The sequence below is a fragment of the Mustela putorius genome, unplaced genomic scaffold (assembly GCF_011764305.1).
Source record: "Mustela putorius furo isolate JIRA1106 unplaced genomic scaffold, ASM1176430v1.1 tig00000596_pilon_pilon_pilon, whole genome shotgun sequence".
Classification (NCBI taxonomy): domain Eukaryota; kingdom Metazoa; phylum Chordata; class Mammalia; order Carnivora; family Mustelidae; genus Mustela; species Mustela putorius.
In genome coordinates, this window is record NW_025421428.1 from 7209428 (window position 1) to 7228516 (window position 19089).

A 19089-nucleotide genomic window follows, 5' to 3' on the forward strand; every position below is an offset into this window, starting at 1 on the left:
TTGACCACAAAGATGTTGAAGAATAAGGCTGTATAAATCAGGGAATGGACATTTACAGGTTGAAGTCTATCTTTCTAGTATTTAGAGCTGCTTTCCAGAAAGAGGTGCAGCCTGTTGGTATTTGGTACTGAGAGCCACTGCGGACAGGGACGAAGAATGGTCCTTGTCTTTCCCAACCGCGGCTAACACCACAGCACCCAGCACTGCAGATCACTTTTTTTTTTTAAGATTTATTTATGTATTTGACAGAGGTCACAAGTAGACAGAGAGGCAGGCAGAGAGAGACGGGGGAAAGCAGGATCCCCGCTGAGCAGAGACCGCTATAGGGCCCAATCCCAGGACCCTGAGATCATGACAGGAGCTGAAGGCAGAGGCTTAACCCACTGAGCCACCCAGGCGCCCCCTGCAGATCACTTTTAAGGTTTGTGTGGAATTTGGCCTGAAGACCTTCCGTATTACGCTCTAGGCTTGTCCAAATGCTTCCGGGGCACTGTAGCGGGGTCTGGGCCTGAGTAAAATAATCACGCAAGCCCTCAGGTTTCATTTCTGCCACAGTTAGCCAATTAACCTTTCAGCTGGTTGCCCACCTATAAATTACTTATCCTTGAGCAGTATTGGATTTCTTATTAGCACCAGAGAGCCTGCCCTTTATTGATCACAAATTATTCATTTAGATCATTTGTTTCCTCAGGGAGCCAAAGTAATCTTGAACCTCTTTTGAAACAAATGACTGCCTTTGATCCACAATTGTAGTAGGGCTTCAAATGGTTTCAGGATCACCCCCCTAGATCCCACTCCAGACCACTAATGAGACATTTTGGAGAGGGAGATCCTGACATAGCAGAGGCTCAATCTCACAACCCTGAGATTAGGACCTGAGCCAAAACCAGGAGTCTAAGACACCTAACCAACTGCACCATCCAGGTTTTAAAATACACCTTTGTATCCTAAAGTTATGAACTGAGTCCCGGTGTGTAAAGTTAACATCTGTGATCCGTCACTCATACCAAGTCTTAGAATAGCAGCTGTAAAGCATTGGTGATAAAAAGCCACTAGAAAGTTTTAAAGGGGAAATTGGAAGTTTCAACTACATTCAAGACAACTCCACCCTTGGGCACTATAAAATGACCCTTGCCTAGGTAAGAATGTTTTCCTTTCCTGTCCCTTTTTAAAATTTCTGAAGATTTTATTTATTCAACAGGGAGGGAGAGTGCTTATGTGAAGGAGCAGAGGGAGGTGGAGAAGCAGACTCTGGTGGAGAGAGAGCCCGATCTGGGGTTTAATCCCAGGACCTCAGGATCATGACCTGAGGTGAAGGCAGAGCCCAACTGACTGAGCCACCCAGGCGCCCCTCTTTTTAAGATTTTTATATTGTGGGAGTGGGGGTAGGAGGGGTCCTCTGGGGAAGGGGCAGATGGGCAGGAAGAGCTCAAGCAGTGTGCTGAGCTCAGAGCTGAAAGGGGGCTCAACCTCGTGACCCTGAGATCATAGCCTGACCCAAAACCAAGAGTCGATTGCTTAGCTCACTGTACCACCCAGACGTCCCTTCCTACTGCCCTCCCTCTTTTTTTTAAAGATCTGAGAAAGAGGGAAGGGGAGAAGAGGGAGAAAAGGTGGAGAAGCAGAGGGAGAAGGACAACCCAACCCTACAACACAGAAATCATGACCAGAGCAAAAGTTGAGTCAGACGCTCAACCGAGACACCCAGGCGTCCCCCACCCCTTTCTTAAACTAGGTTAACGTTAGAAAAATTCCCTGAAAGATTTAAGACCCCAACCCCCACACAAGCAAGAATTTAACCTTGAAGCAACTAACTTAATTAGAAGCTTATCACAAAAATTAGACCAGTGTAAATAACAAACATTTATTGGTGTCACTTATGGTAGAAAAAGTTCCTACACCAGATGCGCATGACCCAATTGTTAAATAGAACATTTCCAAGGTGAACACACACCCTATCCCAGCTTTTTTACCCACGTTTTAAGATAGCCAATTCTTCCGTTCCCCCCACCCCAAGACATGTGAGCAACTGCTAATGAAAAGCAGTAAACAGCCACTTGGGCTATATCATTTTCAACTCCACTCCAAGGTGAAGATTCCAATTACATTCGAGACTTAAGTTCTCTCAATTTTCTTCTAACGAAAGTTCCTGAGTCCAGTATTTACAATATTTAAGCACTAGCAGAGCAATGTCTACAACTCATCCTTGTCTGCTGGTTCCTCATCACCAGTTGGGGGAGGGCCTGCACTTCCATAGAGTTTGCTGATAATTGGCTGAACAATTTCTTCTAGTTCCTTCTTTTTAGCTTTGAAATCTTCAATGTCAGCATCTTGGTGACTTTCTAGCCATTCAATCTTTTCCTCTACAGCTTTTTCCATGGTCTCCTTATCTTCAGAGGAGAGTTTACCTCCCAGCTTTTCTTTATCTCCAATCTGATTCTTTAGAGAATAGGCATAGCTTTCCAATTCATTTCTGGTGTCAATGCGCTCCTTGAGCTTTTTGTCTTCCTCGGCAAACTTCTCAGCATCATTAACCATCCTTTCAATTTCTTCAGGTGTCAGACGATTTTGGTCATTGGTAATTGTAATCTTGTTTTTGTTGCCTGTACCCTTGTCTTCGGCTGTCACTCGAAGAATGCCATTCACATCTATCTCAAAGGTAACTTCAATCTGTGGGACCCCACGGGGAGCAGGAGGAATTCCAGTCAGATCAAAAGTTCCCAGAAGGTGATTGTCTTTTGTAAGCGGTCGTTCACCTAGAAGATACACCAAAAAAACCCACAAAACTTGTTAGTTGTTACTGACAAACATTAGTGGATCTGGATCCTTATATTTCAGTCTGGTAGAGCCTACAGTGGCAAGGGCATGCTTATCAAGCTAGAAGTGGGTCAGTATTGATCTATAAGGAGTAGCAAGCAGGACTATTAAGTTACTACTAACTTTTAATTGAATTTCATCTACAGCATTATCAACATTTCTAGAAGCCAGTTCAGAAGTTATTTTTAAAGGCAAAGAGTGCCAGATAGCAAGGTAAGAACCAGATTTTGGGGCTGACTCTACCAAACTCAACACTAGTCATATTAGGGACCCTGTCTGAAAATAGCAAATATTTCTTTCTTTCTCATTTCAATAGAATATATTAAGAAAACCTCCTTCTCAAAAACCTACTATGTCATTCACAAATGTAGGGTATTACCTTCATAGACCTTGATTGTAACAGTTGGTTGGTTATCAGAAGCTGTAGAAAAGATCTGAGACTTCTTGGTGGGCACCACGGTGTTCCTTGGAATCAGTTTGGTCATGACGCCTCCCACAGTTTCAATACCAAGTGTAAGGGGACATACATCAAGCAGTACCAGATCACCTGCAAAGGTAAAGTTAACCAAAGTTAAATTCCAATTCAAGAGTCACAAGAGCACTATCAAGCAGTCTCCCCTGGAACTGTGTAACTTTATCTTCTCCATCTTGCCATTTAGTGTGAGGTTCTAATGCAAAATCATTTTAGAAGCACTGAATTCAATATAGCTGCTAATGATCTTGAAACTGAGCCAAGTCTTGTCCTCACTCTACCCTTTACTAGCTGTGAGACCCTGTTGCTCATGTTCTATTACCTTGTAAAGCAAAAGTCAGTTACACTCTTCCTATCAAGCTATTGAAGTACCTATCAAGCTACTGAAGTGAAAGTACTGTGGAAGATGCTGTGACAGGGACATACCTGTATCTTGATCACCAGAAAGTACACCAGCCTGGACAGCAGCACCATATGCTACAGCCTCATCTGGGTTGATGCCACGGGATGGCTCCTTGCCATTGAAGAACTCTTTAACCAGTTGTTGAATCTTTGGGATTCGAGTAGAGCCACCAACAAGAACAATTTCATCAATATCAGACTTCTTTAAGTCAGAATCCTCCAGCACCTTCTGGACAGGCTTCATGGTAGAACGGAACAGGTCCTAGAATAGAGAACACAATTACTGTGATGATGCCTATTGTACCTAGATATTGTCTACATACCTAAATATAGTACCCTAAACACAAAGTCTAACTAGATCCCATTAGCAAAGCAAACAAACAAAAAAAACACCAAAAACAAAACAAAACAAAACAAAAAAACCCCCAAGAACATACCATATTTAGCTCTTCAAATTTGGCCCGTGTCAGAGTCTCAGAGAAGTCTTCTCCTTCATAGAAAGACTCAATTTCAATTCTTGCTTGATGTTGAGAAGACAGGGCCCGTTTGGCCTTTTCTACCTCCCGCCGGAGTTTCTGCACAGCTCTGTTATCTTTTCTAACATCTTTGCCAGTCTTCTTTTTGTAGAGTTTGATAAAGTGTTCCATGACACGTTGGTCAAAGTCTTCTCCACCCAGATGAGTATCTCCGTTAGTAGCTACGACTTCGAAGACACCATTGTCAATGGTGAGAAGAGATACATCGAAAGTTCCACCACCCAGGTCAAACACCAGAATATTCTTCTCCCCTTCCCTCTTATCCAAGCCATAAGCAATAGCAGCTGCTGTACTGTTAAGAGAAAGAGAAAGAAAAAAAAGTTTAGTTAAGTTTACATTCCCCTGATTTGGCAAATATGCCATGCTTTTGAATTAACACTCACGGCTCATTAATGATCCTCATGACATTCAATCCGGCAATAGTCCCAGCATCTTTGGTTGCCTGTCGTTGGGCATCATTGAAATAGGCTGGTACAGTAACAACTGCATGGGTAACCTTACAGAATAACAAAAGGTAAGTTAGTGTATTTTATCACACAGTTTACCTCATATAAGTTGCACTCAAAACATCACTTTAGGGGCGCCTGGATGGCTCAGTGGGTTAAGCCTCTGCCTTCGGCTCAGGTCATAATCTAAGAGTCCTGGGATCGGGCCCCACATCAAGCATCTCTGCTCACCTGCTCCCCCCGCCTGCCCCTCTGCCTACTTGTGATCTCTTTCTGTCAAATAAATAAAATCTTAACAAAATAAAACCAAAGAACACCACTTTAGTTTCTAAGACAATTTGTTTGTTAGGTGTGTATAATAACATGTAATTTTATACCCACGGATTTGCAAACATTACATGGTAATACATGAAAAGTCCTTAATACTTTGTTTGGCCCACAGTAAAACATGCAAGTTATTAAAACTGATATACATAGACATCATTCAGATTCAAAATTATTAAAACAACAAAGGCATCTACACAATAAATCAAGAATAGTAAAAACAGCATTACTTAACATCATTCTAGAAATATTTACCTTCTTTCCCAAGTAAGCCTCTGCAGTTTCCTTCATTTTGGTGAGAACCATGGCAGAAATTTCTTCAGGAGCAAATGTCTTTGTTTGCCCACCTCCAATATCCACTTGAATGTATGGTTTAGTCTTCTTCTCAACCACCTATTTTACAGAACGATTATTACTTCCAGGCACGGAAGCAAGAACACTGAAAACTTACAGAGAGCTGTCTGAGTCCCACTTCCTCCCCCATGGTTTGGTTTACTTTAGCCGACTGGAACCGCATACTGACTAGAAATAGGTTAAGGAGTATGGGTGCCCGAGGAAGACAAGCCTCCTCAATTTTAATCAGGCTCTTAATCCTAAACGATGGAGACAGGACAGTTAACGTGTGAAATGTCTTTGCCGGCCAAGCTTTCTTCTAGCAAGTTTTGTAACATGCCAAGATTACTCAATGAAAGTTATTACCAACACACTATGTCTGTGCCCTTCCTGTGGTCTTCACCATTTTCCAGCAACTTCTTAATCCTTAAACACCCCGACCGCAGCCACCCACCTCCGTTCGGGTGAGGAAAGCCCCATCGCACCTTGAACGGCAGGAACTTGATGTCCTGCTGCACGGACGGGTCGTTCCACGTGCGGCCGATGAGCCGCTTGGCGTCGAAGACCGTGTTCTCAGGGTTGGAGGTGAGCTGGTTCTTGGCCGCGTCGCCGATCAGACGCTCCCCTTCCGGAGTGAAGGCCACATAAGACGGCGTGATGCGGTTGCCCTGATCGTTGGCGATGATCTCCACGCGGCCGTTCTTGAACACCCCGACGCTGGCAGAGAAAAATCACCAAGAACGCCAGGAATCAGCACCGTGATTCTCACAGGGGCCCAGGAGGCCACGCCCCATTCCCCCCTTTCCAGAAACCCCACTCACCAGGAGTAGGTGGTCCCCAGGTCGATCCCCACCACCGTGCCCACGTCCTCCTTCTTGTCCTCCTCCTCGGCCCGCGCCGCGCCGAGCAGCAGCAGCACCGCAGCCACCAGGGACAGCTTCATCTTGCCGGCGCCGTAGGCCAGTCGGTCGGCAGGCTGGCAGGACGTCACAGGCAATCCAGCCACAGGCCACAGCACCCGAGCGCACCGAGGTTACTGATCTGAAGGTACAGGGCCCGGGGTCAGCAGGCAAAGCAGACAAGGCGAAGGGCAGGTCCGGAAAGACAGGCCGCGGCGCTTACCTCTCAGACTCACAAAAATCCCCCAAGTTGATGAGCCTGTGATGTCTCAGCCAGCGTCGACCGCGCCGTCGCCGAGGCCGCTTATATACCCTCCCCCCTAGCCCCGTCGTGGAGGCCACCGATTGGCGAAGGCCCTGCTCGTTGGAGGCCGCTGATTGGTCCAGGCCACCAAGCTGGCCGCCGCCGATTCGAAGCGGCCTCCTCCGCAACAGACGTCACCGCTACGCCCCCCCGGCGGACTCATTGGCTGCTGGCCGCACCCGACAGCCACCAATGGGAGGCAACATCCGCTCCAGGCGCAGGCCTTACTGGTTCAGCAGCTGCCTGTCCCTCATGCGACCTCTCACCCGGAGGCCGTTTCCGCAGGTAACGGCAGAAGTCCCGCCTTCCACGCTGGGCCCCGGGGGGCCGAGGCTAGTGAGCCCTGCGTGATTCCCTCGAGGCGGTGGAATTTGGGTCTTTTGCTTCTCGTTCTCCCCTGTCTGCTTGTCCCTCCTCCGTCCTTCATCTTGGGGCGGGAAGCGGCTCTTGCTTTTCCCAGCTTCCAGCCCGTCCCAGGCAGGCAGGTCTCAGCGTAGATGCTGTGATCACCTCAGAAGAAATTTCTTTGCCCTTTATAGCCGCTACGGTTCTGGGGTGTCCGAGCCTCAGGGCTTTTTGTCGTTCTCCAGCCCGCAGCCCTCGAGCTGGGTCCTGGCCGGAGCACCGCTCGGCCGCAGATCGTGGCTGCTAGCCATTCTGTCGGCCCTGCTCTCCCTAGCCACCTATCTTTATTTATACCGGGCTGCTCCACATTACCCTACCCCACGGTAAGTCACAGGCCTGGCCAAAGTAACTGCCTCCTCGCCCCGAGTCCCCACCCCGGTGTGGCAGCCCTCTCCTGAAGAGCTTCCTAATGCCATCGCTCCCACCGTGGGATGTATCATTTTTCTAGCTCTCCTTCTCTGCTCATCTTTTTTTTTTTTTTTTTTTCTTCTTCTTATTTTTTTCCTTTGTGGCCCCGGATTATCATTTGCAAGGTGTTCCCCGTCCTTTATTCTTGATACCTTTCTGACTTCACTCTTCCTGGAAAAGGTCAGAGTGTGCTTGAACCCATTTGATAGAGAAAGACTTTCTGAGATCGCCTTTACTCTCGTAGAACAACCTGTAGCAAAAAATAATAGACGCTGCTATTTACTGTAGACTTACTGTGTGCCGCCCATTGTTTGGTTTCCTATGTTGTTCAGTCCTTACAGTTTAATACTTGCATTTCCCATTTTGCAGATGAGAAAGTTGGGACTGAAATATTAAAAAAGTAGCTTAAAGTCATAGAGCTGGTGAGTGATGCACTTAGAGTGGATATCCAAGTCAGCTTGGCTTCATAGCCAATGCTCTCAGTTTTTTTTTTTTTTTTTTTAAATAGTTCATTCAACAGATCTTTTTGGAGGAACTGCTCCACTAATAGATACATATAATATAATACATTTAATATATACATATAATACATTTTCCACTAAATGTATTCTTGAGATTCATGGTATTCATCATACCTTGTCCAAATAGGACTGAAACATCTTACACAGGGTTTACTAAGATGTTCAGCTTAGGAGTCAGTACTCAAGAATTTTTCCTTTCTCCTTCACTGCTTCTCAAAGGTTATGCTGGTGACTCAGAATTGACTATTGAAGTTGCATCACCCATCTTACAACAGGGCTTGTAATACTGCCGTAATACTGACCCTCTGTAGGTTGCATCAGTCCATTATTAAAATAGAAATTACCATCCAGCCACTTTACAGCTTCATATCATTTCAAACAAACTTTGTATATGTAACATCTATTTCCTTTAAAAGCAAAGCTCTCAGTTTCAGCCTTATCATTGATAGATGGAGTAATCTTTTGTAACTCTTTTTCCTAAGATTTAGATAAGAGATATCTGGCTAACTCCCAAAGGGAATGAGTATTTTGGTGGTTGTAATATCTTTTTAAAACCAAGTTTATTAGGGATATGTTACTGTATAACCCGAAGTGTGATATTCTATGGATTGAATAGAAAAATGCATAGTTAAATCTAGTTTCCTGAATAATAGTATTGGTGCCAAATTATCAGTACTTAACTAAGCACTAGACACTTTGCTAAACAAACACTTTATGTGCATTATCTTTCAATTTTTATGAAAGCATTTTTTTAAACCCTTACTTTAGAGCTAAGGAATGTGAAGAAGCCCCAAGAGGTGAAGAAACTTGCCCAGGAGATTACACAGCTTAAATAGAGAGCCAGGATTTGAGCCTTGGCAATTTGATTTTTAATTTCTGTGGTTTAGATGATCATCCTGAGCTTTGGGTTTATAAGATTTATATCTCATTTAGGGTATAGAGTAGTTAATAGTTTACAAATATTTTGATGAGTGTATCCCATCAAAATCTACAATCTACAAAATCAAAATCTACAATCTACAAAAATCTACAAATGTAGATTTTTATCCAGTAATTTAAACCAGCTCATTTGACTTAACGCTCTTATGGGTAAGAAAATAGATTTCTATTTCCCATCTGATCTCAGCTAAACAGAGTTAAGATTGATCAGGATTGGATGTCATTTAGTTCTTAAATCTTCCTTTCTGAAAGGGAATTATAAGCATACAACAGGAAGGAAAAGGAAAAGACTTATGTAATTGACAAATTGAATGTTTAGACCCTGATAACTGAGAATTTTCCACATCCTCTGTTGGGGAGAATATTCAACTAAAAGATAATGTACATGACCTCGGGGAACAAACCTACCAGAGCCTCAGTATTTGTATCTGTTGTATGTCAGGGATTTCTGTCCTGTTGGCTTTAGCAGCTTGTTTCAAGGATCAGATAAGATACTGTATATAAAAGTCTGTGGGAAGTTGTAGGGTAATAGGAATGCTATTAACCATGTGACTATACTATGAGAAGAAATTTTAGAAGCTCTTCAAGAAACCCATCTCTTGAGAATGAATTTTCAAGATTTCTTTCAATGGGAAATAATGTGTGGTAATTATGTTGAATCTGACATATTTTTGGAAATATTTTTTTAAGTGCTCTAATTACTTTCTTATATGGTTAGATAGATGTCGTTTTATTAAGAGACTCAGCCCTTAGAACCCTGAACCTCCCTTTTCTTAGAGCATTTACTTCAAGAAAACTCTGATTGTAGGAGTGCCTGGCTGGCTCAGTCAGTAGAGCATGTAATTCTTGATCTTGGGGTTGTAATGTGAGATCTTGGAGTCCCACACTGGGTGTAGAGATTACTTTAAAAAAATAAAATCTAGGGGCGCCTGGGTGGCTCAATGGGTTAAGGCCTCTGCCTTTGGCTCGGGTCATGATCCCAGCGTCCTGGGATCGAGCCCCACGTCCGGCTCTCTGCTCAGCGGGGAGCCTGTTTCTTCCTCCCCATCTTCCTGCCTCTCTGTGCTATCTCTCTCTCTGTCAAATAAATAAATAAAATCTTAAAAAAAAAAAGAAAAGAAAAGAGAGACTGGGCCTTAACTTTATTAAACAAGTGAGGAGTAAAACAAAAATATCTTCCCGACACCTGAGCCAGGAACAATACTAGGTATAAATCATGTAGCTTTTTTGTGTGTATGTGCGCTTTTGAAAGTGCAATGTGTTATGCAATTAGTTTTCTTTGTTTTGACTTTTTTTTTTTTAAAGGATTTTATTTATTTGACAGAAAAAGGGAGCACAAGCAGGTGGAGCTGCAGAGAGAGAGGGAGAAGCAGGCTCCCCACTGAGCAGAGAGCCCAACAAGGGGCTCTTAGGAACCCAGGATCATGATCTGAGCTGAAGGCAGATGCTTAATCAACTGAGCCACACAGGTGACCCTTGACTTTTTAAAAGAGAATTTTCTGGTTAATAGGGAACCCTCCTCACACACAAATGAGAAGCTGCAAATAGTGCATCTTCTTTACTCCCCCGGCTCCCCTGGTGGAAGACATTTAGGAAGGCATGCTGTGTCAGATAGTGTGATTGAGAGAAAAGCACATGAGGTTTGGAAGCATAAATACTAGTTATAGTTCTATCACCGAACGAGCTATGATTAGGGCAAGTCACTTAATCTCTCCGAGGCTCTGTTCAGTAGTGTGTAAAATGTATACAATTTTGCTTCCTCACAAAGGCTGTTATAAAGGTATTTTATTGTTTTTTAAAAAAATTTTTAATTTCTTTTTTTTTTTTTTTTTTAAGATTTTTATTTGAGGGAAAGCAGGCCAAGCAGTGGGAGAGGCAGAGGGAGAAGCAGACTCCCCGGTGAGCAGGTAGCCCGATGTGGGGCTCCATCCCAGGACCCTGGGACCATGAACTGAGTGGAAGGCAGATGCTTAACAAACTGAGCCACCCAGGCACGCCTGTATTTGATTGACTGAAGCCTTTTCATTTTCCAGAGAAAATATCTTAATTTTTCTTCTGTTTTAAATTTTCTGTTGAAGTAAAATAAGCTACTAAGTATAAAGAGCTACCTCTATAGAACCTGAATGATCTTTGAGTGACAGTATATATCCTAAATCTCTAAATTTTTAAAATAGGGGTGTCTGCCTGGCTCAGAGGAGTGTACAACTTCAAGCCCCATGTTAGCTGTAACGATTACTTAAATAAATAAATGCTTAAAAATAAATTAAAATAGGAAATATATGTATGTGGTACAAAATCCAAAGGGTACAATGTATAATAAGTCTGCCGGCCACCCTACCCCAGCCTTACTCCTCTACTGGTAAAGATAACCACCATCACCACTTTCCTGTGTAGCCTAGAGAGGTTTTATTCATATTCATATGCATTGTGTGTGTATATGTATGTGTGTGTGTGTGTATTCCTAATTTAAAAATAGTGATGGAGAATGCTACATACATGGTTGTTTTCATCCAGTTAAAGATTGTCACAAATCCACTGCCTTCTTTTTTTTTTTTTTTTTTTTTTAATGGCAATAGTAGCTACCCTTAATTGGATATTTACTATGTGCTGGATGTTTTACATATCTTAACTTTTTATTACAAATTGCAATGTGAATACAGAAAAGTACATGAAATGCATGTATACAGTTTAATGAATAGTCATTAATAATATTTGTTATTTAATAAGAATCTATAATTTTAAATATTATATGCTATAACATATATAATAACTGCTATAATTATATAATTATAAATATTAAATAATTTTATAATTTAATCAAGAAAATAAATCCCTAGGTATTCAATATCCAAATTAAGAGAAAGAATGTTGTCAGCACCAGAAGTCCTCACTTTTTCACCCCAGCTGATCCTAATTTCTCTTCCATAAAAAAGTTAACTTTTCTTTGTTGTTCCGGTCTTTAGAATTTTACCATTTATCATATTAGCTTCTGTCTTAATTACTATAGCTTGATAATCCAGTAGAACATGTCCTTCCACCTTAGGAGTGTCTTGCTTTTCTTGGTACTTGTATTTCCATATAAACTTTAGAATTAGCTTGTCAAGTTGGCAAAACAAACCTATTATATCTTGTTAAGTAAGAAAAGTAAGTTATTTAACAGTATGATAATACTATGCCATTATTTTTAAATATGCTTTACAAGGTCTTAAATCTCAATTTCTATATTCTAGAATTTTTTAAAAAATTGCATGAATTTAGTATTTAATATTTATTGGAAATGAATAATTTTGTTTTGAAATGATAAATTATGTTACTTCAAGATGATGAAATGTGGCTATTAAAATTATTGATACCTATGATTTTCAAAGAGTAAATTTTAAGTATGTTACTTTTTTGTCTACATTTTCTTGTTATTTAAAAAAAAATCCCTGTTTATCTATCAGGAATTTACTGAGCTTGAAAAACCTTTAAGAGCTAAAACTAAAAGTAATACAGAAGAGAACTGCTTTCAGTCCACGCACCAGCCAGCTCCGTTATGGCAACCCGAAGCCCCAGCATTGTGATTAGTGATGATGAACCAGGTTATGACCTAGATTTATTTTGTATACCTAATCATTACGCTCAGGATTTGGAAAAGGTGTTTATTCCTCATGGATTAATTATGGACAGGACGGAACGGCTTGCGCGAGATGTGATGAAGGAGATGGGAAGCCATCACATTGTAGCCCTCTGTGTGCTCAAGGGGGGTTATAAATTCTTTGCTGACCTGCTGGATTACATTAAAGCACTGAACAGAAATAGTGATAGATCCATTCCTATGACTGTAGACTTTATTAGACTGAAAAGCTACTGTAATGACCAGTCAACAAGGGACATAAAAGTAATTGGTGGAGATGATCTTTCAACTTTAACTGGAAAGAATGTCTTGATTGTTGAAGATATAATTGAAACAGGCAAAACAATGCAAACCTTGCTTTCCTTGGTCCAGCAGTATAATCCAAAGATGGTCAAGGTTGCAAGTTTGCTGGTGAAAAGGACTCCTCACAGTATTGGATACAGACCAGACTTTGTTGGATTTGAAATTCCAGACAAGTTTGTTGTAGGATATGCCCTTGACTATAATGAATATTTCCGGGATTTGAATCATGTTTGTGTCATTAGTGAAAGTGGAAAAGCAAAATACAAAGCCCAAGATGAGAGTTCTGGAAACATTTAGAGTCCCATTTAAATCAATAGTAAAATGGTTACATGTTCTAGTTCTGTGGCCAGCTGCTTAGAGGGGCTTCTTGCATGTATCTTCTGAGAATTTTATCTGTTTGGTATGTTTGTTAGAAATGTCTTTTGCTGCATTCCTAAAGTCTTTATTTGCATTATGAACCTCCTGAGTATCAGTTCTGTTTGGGTGGATTGTTTAACTTATGAATGAAAAATCTCTTCAACCACACCACTGTTGGATGAAAGTATTGAAATTGTATTTGTAGGAAACATTTAAAGAGAAGATTCATTTTTAATTGGCATTTTAATTTTTATGTATTCAGGAAAAAAACAGAAGTGATCGAATATTGTTGATTATGCCACTGTGTTTAAAGAAGCAGTCAGTTTTTGTATCAATGACAGCATTTAAGAGGTATTGTTTTCTTGGATAAAACCATGTGTCCTTGAATTATTTTAGTGTTTCAGTAGTATTAATGTATTTTTCTGCTTGTTCAGATTATTTCTGGTGAATCTTTGTCAACAGTTTATTTTATTTTTATTTTTTTTTATTAAAGATTTTATTTATTTATTTGACAGAGATCACAGTACACAGAGAGGCAGGCTCCCTGCTGAGCAGAGAGCCCGATGCGGGACTCGATCCCAGGACCCTGAGATCATGACCTGAGCCGAAGGCAGTGGCTGAACCCACTGAGCCATCCAGGCGCCCCTCAACAGTTTATTTTAAATACAAATCAATAAATTCCAAAATACCTAAAACAATAAAAGTAATACGAGAGAACATCAAAGGTCAGTGAAAGATAAGTTTAAGATACATTACTTTGGGGTGCCTGGGTGGCTCAGTTGCTAAAGGGTCTGCCTTCAGCTCAGTTCATGATCTCGGGGTCCTGGGATGGAGTCCCCTGTTGGGCTCTCCATTTAGTGGTGACTCTGCTTCTCCCTCTGTGACTTCTATTCCTTTCACTGTCTCTTGAATGAATGAATAAAATCTTTTTAAAAAAGATATAATTACATAAACATATTTCATACGTTATAGTCATAGGTTAAAACGAATACAGGTAGTATACCAAAATTTGATGTGTTAACATGACAGCTCCCAATCAGTCTGGACATGCCTGATAAGGTATTTTTTTGTTTTGCTTTGTTTTGTTAAGGCTTGAACTCATGACCCTGAGATCAAGAGTCGGGCACTTACCAGCTAAGCCACCAAGACACCTTGGAAGGATGAGGTTTATAGTAGATTTCACTGTGCTGAAGTACAAGTTGCCTAATTTATGACTCTGTTCTACAGGCGTCTTTTTCCTCGTTTTCAGTATTCTCAAGTTTCAGGCTGTTATCTGTCCTTAACTTAGCCAATAATTAAAAATTCTTTAGCAAATGTTACAAAATCATATTGGCTGAATTGCCTGGGCCTTGGAAGAATCCCCAGGTGAATGAGGGGCCCTAAATCATAATCTCCGTCAATTTCATAGTATATCCACTTCTGAGTGCTGCTACTATTTCTGAGTCTGCCAGTGGGGGCCAGTGTAGGACAACCAAGGGCCCAGAATATGGAGTAAGGTTATGCCTGTAGTCTTGTCCTTTGCTTGCAACTGGGCTATTCCAAAGGGCAAAAAGCATTTTATAAAGAAATACTATCTGCCACCTGTGTCGAACAGCTTCCCTGCATGTGTTTCTGGATTTTTTTTTTGTTGTTGTTTTACAGATTGCCAGAGCTTTAAAAAAAAAAGTTTTCCCTTAAATATTTTTTGAACTATGTTAAAAAATAACCTCATGGGGCGCCTGGGTGGCTCAGTGGGTTGAGCCGCTGCCTTCGGCTCAGGTCGTGATCTCAGGGTCCTGGGATCGAGTCCCGCATCGGGCTCTCTGCTCGGTGGGGGAGCCTGCTTCCTCCTCTCTCTCTCTGCCTGCCTCTCTGCCTACTTGTGATTTCTCTCTGTCAAATAAATAAATAAAATCTTTATTTTTTTTTTTTTTTTTTTTTTTTTTAAAGATTTTATTTATTATTTATTTGACAGAGAGAGAAATCATAAGTAGGCGGAGAGTCAGGCAGAGAGAGAGAGAGAAGCAGGCTCCCGCTGAGCAAAGAGCCCGATGCGGGGCTCGATCCCAGGACACTGAGATCATGACCTGAGCCGAAGGCAGCGGCTCAATCCACTGAGCCACCCAGGCGCCCCTAAATAAAATCTTTAAAAAAAAAAATAACCTCATTAGTTCACATTTATCTTTTTGTTATTCAGAATGTACAGTCAACCTAAATGTCAAACTCAATAGGGGATGCCAAATCAACTATGGTAGGTGATACTATGGAAATAGTTTGCAAAGTTTCAAAGCTGAGGTAGATTTTTATGTAGTGATATGGAATGAAGCTCAATTTATTTTTAAATGAAAAGAACAGAATGGTACATACAACGTGATTCTGTTTGTGTTAAACCCCTCCCCCATAGTCTAGACAGATACCTACCACTGACAAGAGTGGCTCCCTCTGGGTGGAATTGGACGGGAATCAAGAGGATTTTCTTGACTTCATTGTATACATCTTTTAAGGTCAAGAATTTCTGTATTACTTGTTTGAAAATGAATTTTAAAAAACAAATACAGTGAATGTAATGGTTCAGTTAGCTTTTAGCATTGAATTTTTTTTTTAAAGAGTTGTACTTATTTTGAAAGAGAGAGCATGAGTGGGGGGAGAGGCAGAGGGAGAAGAAGAGCCCACTGAGCAGGGAGCTCCATTTGGGGCTCCATCCCGGACACTGAGACAATGACATGAGCCAAAGGCAGATGCTCAACCAACAGAGCCACCAAGGCGCCCCAGGAACTTTTTTTTTTTTTTTTAATTCTGAGTTTGTCAGTGCACTCTGATTCTGCAGCAAAGTAGTTTATGGAGAGTATGGAGTTAGAAATCTGAAAAACAGAGTTCTAATCAAGATCAGTATGAATTTCATAACTACAAATATGTAACTTAATGTCCGTGTATATCAGGGAAGGCTGAGAGGCGTAGTGGAAAGAGCTTTAGCCAGGGTTCACTCTTTATTCATCTCATTCATTTAAAAAAAGGTACAAAAATATGTATTACATCATAGGTGGTATGCCAGGTTCCAGAGGGACAGTGGTAAATAAGATGGGGTTCTGTGCCCTCCGAGGTTATTATTTATTGATTTTGAGCATCTGTTCACCTCTTGAGTTCATTTCTCTATGCGTAAAAGATGTTGAGAATACCACCTGCCACATATTCCACAAGAATTACTGTTGTAGATGCACCTGGGTGGCTCAGTTGGTTAAATATCTGCCTTCGGCTCAGGTCATGATCCCAGGGTCCTGGGATCAGGCCCCACATCCCGCTCCTGCTCAGCCAGAAATCTGCTGCTTCCTCTCCCTTGGCTCCTACCCCCGCTCAGGCTCACCATCTCTCTCTCTCAAATAAATAAAATCCTTTTTTAAAAAAAGAATTACTGTTGTAGTGATCCATTGTTCTAATGTGGGGGTTATGTTCCTGGGGTGTGCTGTGGGGGGAAAAATGGAAAACTGCCTAAAACTGGAAAACTGATTTATAGATGGCAGAGTAGGGTTCAGAATGATTGACCATCCCAGTGCTCTTTCTACAACCCTCAGGAGCTTTTTGCAACTTTTAGGGTCCTTTCTTTCTCCCATGGCAAGTGTGCTCCAAGCCCATCTAGAGTACTCAGTGTTAAGTGAAAGCAAACCTTGAATGTGTTCAGGTTTTGCTCAGGCTGGGTTCTTCCTTAGCAATCCTGACGTGCCATCTTCCTTCTTAAAATCCAGTCATCCAGTAACTCCCAACTATCATCTTCTTACAGTCATGGCCTCTCAACTCAATGAAAACTTTCTCAGGGGTTCTCATACAGTTTTATACCTTAGCTTATTATTATGATCCTTAATCTGTTTGAGTTACCCTCATGGTCTTTTGGGCAATACTTTAAAACTGAATTCCTGAACCAGTTGAATGACAATATGATAGTCATAATACCTGACCAGCTAACTGGAGAATGCTATCATGCTAATGAGGCAATAAATAGCAAATTTTGACAAAATTTTAAGTGTAATACATCAAAGAGGATGACTAAATGGAAAGCACTGTGGGAGCTGATTCACATTTGAAATAGTTGGAAAACGGAATGTTACTTTTTTTTTTTTTCCCCTTTTTTTTGCCTGGAGAGTCCAGTGATGGAGGATAAAATCGTTGTTTTCAGTTTTTTGAAAGGCTGTAAAATGGAAAACATTGTATATTGCACCAGACATCAGAACTTCTAGCACTAGAAGGAGGTAAAAGGGAAGCCGATTTCACCCAAGGCAGAGCTTTCGAACTTTTAGAGCTGTCCAACAGTGGAGCGGGCTATCTCACTTGAGATAGCTCCCTGAAATTGGAACTGTGGAAATAGAAGTTGGAAGAGGGGATGCCCGGGTGGCTCAGACAGTTAAGTGTCTGCGCTTGGGTGGGGCCATGCTCTCCCGGGGCTGGGATGGAGCTCCAGGTCCCGGGAGTCCATTTCTCTTTCTGCCTCTGGCCCCTACTCCTGCTCCCTCTCTCTCAAATGAATAAATAAAATCTTAAAAAAAAAAAAAGTTGGAAGATCATTGCATGGAATGTACAAGAGCGAATTCCTGCCTGGGCAGAAGTTAGACTAATAACCTATAACGTGTCTTCCAATTCTAAAGTTTCTATGACTGTGCAGCTCCGTTAACTTGACGTTTGAATATACCTGAGTTATTTTTGTAAGATAAAATTTTATCAGATAAATCAGCCAACTTAAAAAACTGTATGGTCAAATTCACAGTAAGTAAAAGGATAAAACGAGGACTGGGAAATCAGGTTTAAAACTGAAAATCCCGATACCATTGAAGGCCACTTGCAAAACTTTTAACAGAAAGGTGGAGGTGGTGTGTCTGTGCGTGCGCGCGCGCGTGAGTCGAGTCATGTGTCCGGGGCAAGTGACACTTGTAACCGAAGATGTTAATGTTCTAAATTCTTTTGCTTTACACGGACTTGCACAGGCGTGTTTTTCACACCCAGCAGCAACCTGTGCAGAAGCGACGTCGCGGGTCAGTTGAGGAACGGTTTTCCGGAAGGCGCTTCGCGGTACCGCAGACGCCCCCGAACGCTCCAGCCGGTGGCGGACCGTGCGGGCTAAAACCGAAGGGCCGCTTTGGCCGCCCGCGCGAACCACCAGTCCCAGGGGCCCCCGCGGCGCCGCGCACGCGCCATGGCGTGGCGGCAGCGCCGCCGCAGGACGCAGGGAAGCCAGCTAGCGAGTAGTGGCGGCGGCGGCGGCGGCGGCGGCAGCGGCGGTAGCAGTTCGCGGCGACGGCGACGGTTCCGAGGCCGAGTGGCGGTGCGGCGAAACCTGGGTGCCCTCCTTCGTGTGATCCCCGTGGTGAGTGCGCGTCTCCGGTTAAGTCGCGCGGAGTGCGCGGTTCGCTGCCTGGCGGCCGGTCTGGTCTGGCCTAGGGCCGCAGCCTGCGCCTAATGGCCGGGCCACCCCGTGCAGATGACCCCTGGGCCCTGGGCCCTTCCCTCCCGTGTCGGTGGAAGTAGGGGTAGGGGGACACACGGTTAGGCCCAGGGGACAGATGTGGCGGCGCCCGCGGGCCAGGGCGGCCTGGGGCAGACGGGAGGGAGGGACGCGTGGGGGATGGGATGGGGACGGACCGAAGAACGGCGGGCGGCTTTGGGTGGGAGCCGCAGGCGAGCGACCTGGCAGGTGGAGAACTGAGCACAGGAGGCGAGAGGGAGGTGGACTATCTTCTGAGTGCTGCTGGTGAAGGTGTCAGCCTCGGGGATTCCTGACAAGCTGGACTCCTGGGTCTGGGGGCAGCCCGGCTTCGAAAAACACACACCCAGTATACTTGGCATCTTTCTACTTGCTGTTGGAGGTCTTGGAAGTGAGAGACTGGTGGTTGCTTCCATCTCCTTTTCCTTCAACTTCACCTTTTATTGACTGTCAAATTTAAATGGGTGCTGGCTGGGCAAACCATAGAAATAAACAGTGTTCTGTGTATAAGTCTGTGGGAAAACAGGCATGGTGATATGTTCAGATGAGAGCTAGGCCAAG

At 42.8% G+C, this 19089-nt stretch overlaps 3 protein-coding genes across 9 annotated transcripts in view; 2 read left to right on the forward strand and 1 right to left on the reverse strand.

Annotated features, from left to right (window-relative positions):
• Positions 1-1850: 1850 nt before the first annotated feature.
• On the reverse strand, positions 1851-6579 carry HSPA5 (heat shock protein family A (Hsp70) member 5). The gene is made up of 9 exons (XM_004757328.3): positions 6453-6579; positions 6152-6371; positions 5816-6047; positions 5253-5390; positions 4611-4723; positions 4129-4519; positions 3716-3953; positions 3197-3364; positions 1851-2756 (listed from the first exon to the last, which is right to left on the reverse strand). Exons 2-9 carry the CDS (start codon positions 6271-6273, stop codon positions 2194-2196), a joined length of 1965 nt encoding a protein of 654 aa, XP_004757385.1. The 5' UTR covers positions 6274-6371; positions 6453-6579; the 3' UTR covers positions 1851-2193.
• A 196-nt stretch (positions 6580-6775) lies between these two features.
• LOC101693210 (hypoxanthine-guanine phosphoribosyltransferase) lies at positions 6776-13472 on the forward strand. Its single transcript, XM_004757327.3, has 2 exons — positions 6776-7261; positions 12250-13472. The coding sequence occupies exon 2, from the start codon at positions 12342-12344 to the stop codon at positions 13020-13022; it is 681 nt and encodes a 226-aa protein (XP_004757384.1). The 5' UTR covers positions 6776-7261; positions 12250-12341; the 3' UTR covers positions 13023-13472.
• Positions 13473-18225: 4753 nt separating this feature from the next.
• GAPVD1 (GTPase activating protein and VPS9 domains 1) overlaps positions 18226-19089 on the forward strand; it is a 78002-nt gene continuing 77138 nt past the window's right edge. For 4 of the 7 annotated variants that reach the window (XM_045082390.1, XM_045082394.1, XM_045082393.1 and 1 more), the window contains exon 1: positions 18233-18411. The gene's annotated coding sequence lies outside the window, so the exon portion shown is untranslated. Of the gene's footprint in view, positions 18412-19089 lie in introns of all 7 variants that reach the window. The other 3 variants (XM_045082395.1, XM_045082392.1, XM_045082397.1) reach the window with 2 other exon arrangements.

Bases quoted from the DNA above. Each gene is read 5' to 3' on its own strand.
- HSPA5 (XM_004757328.3), bottom strand. From the start codon at position 6,273: ATGAAGCTGTCCCTGGTGGCTGCGGTGCTGCTGCTGCTCGGCGCGGCG. The intron at 5,391-5,815 runs GTGCGATGGGGC...TCTGTAAAATAG, and splicing joins TCAAGTTCCTGCCGTTCAAG to GTGGTTGAGAAGAAGACTAA. The intron at 4,520-4,610 runs GTGAGTGTTAAT...TTCTCTTAACAG, and splicing joins ATGAGGATCATTAATGAGCC to TACAGCAGCTGCTATTGCTT.
- LOC101693210 (XM_004757327.3), top strand. From the start codon at position 12,342: ATGGCAACCCGAAGCCCCAGCATTGTGATTAGTGATGATGAACCAGGT.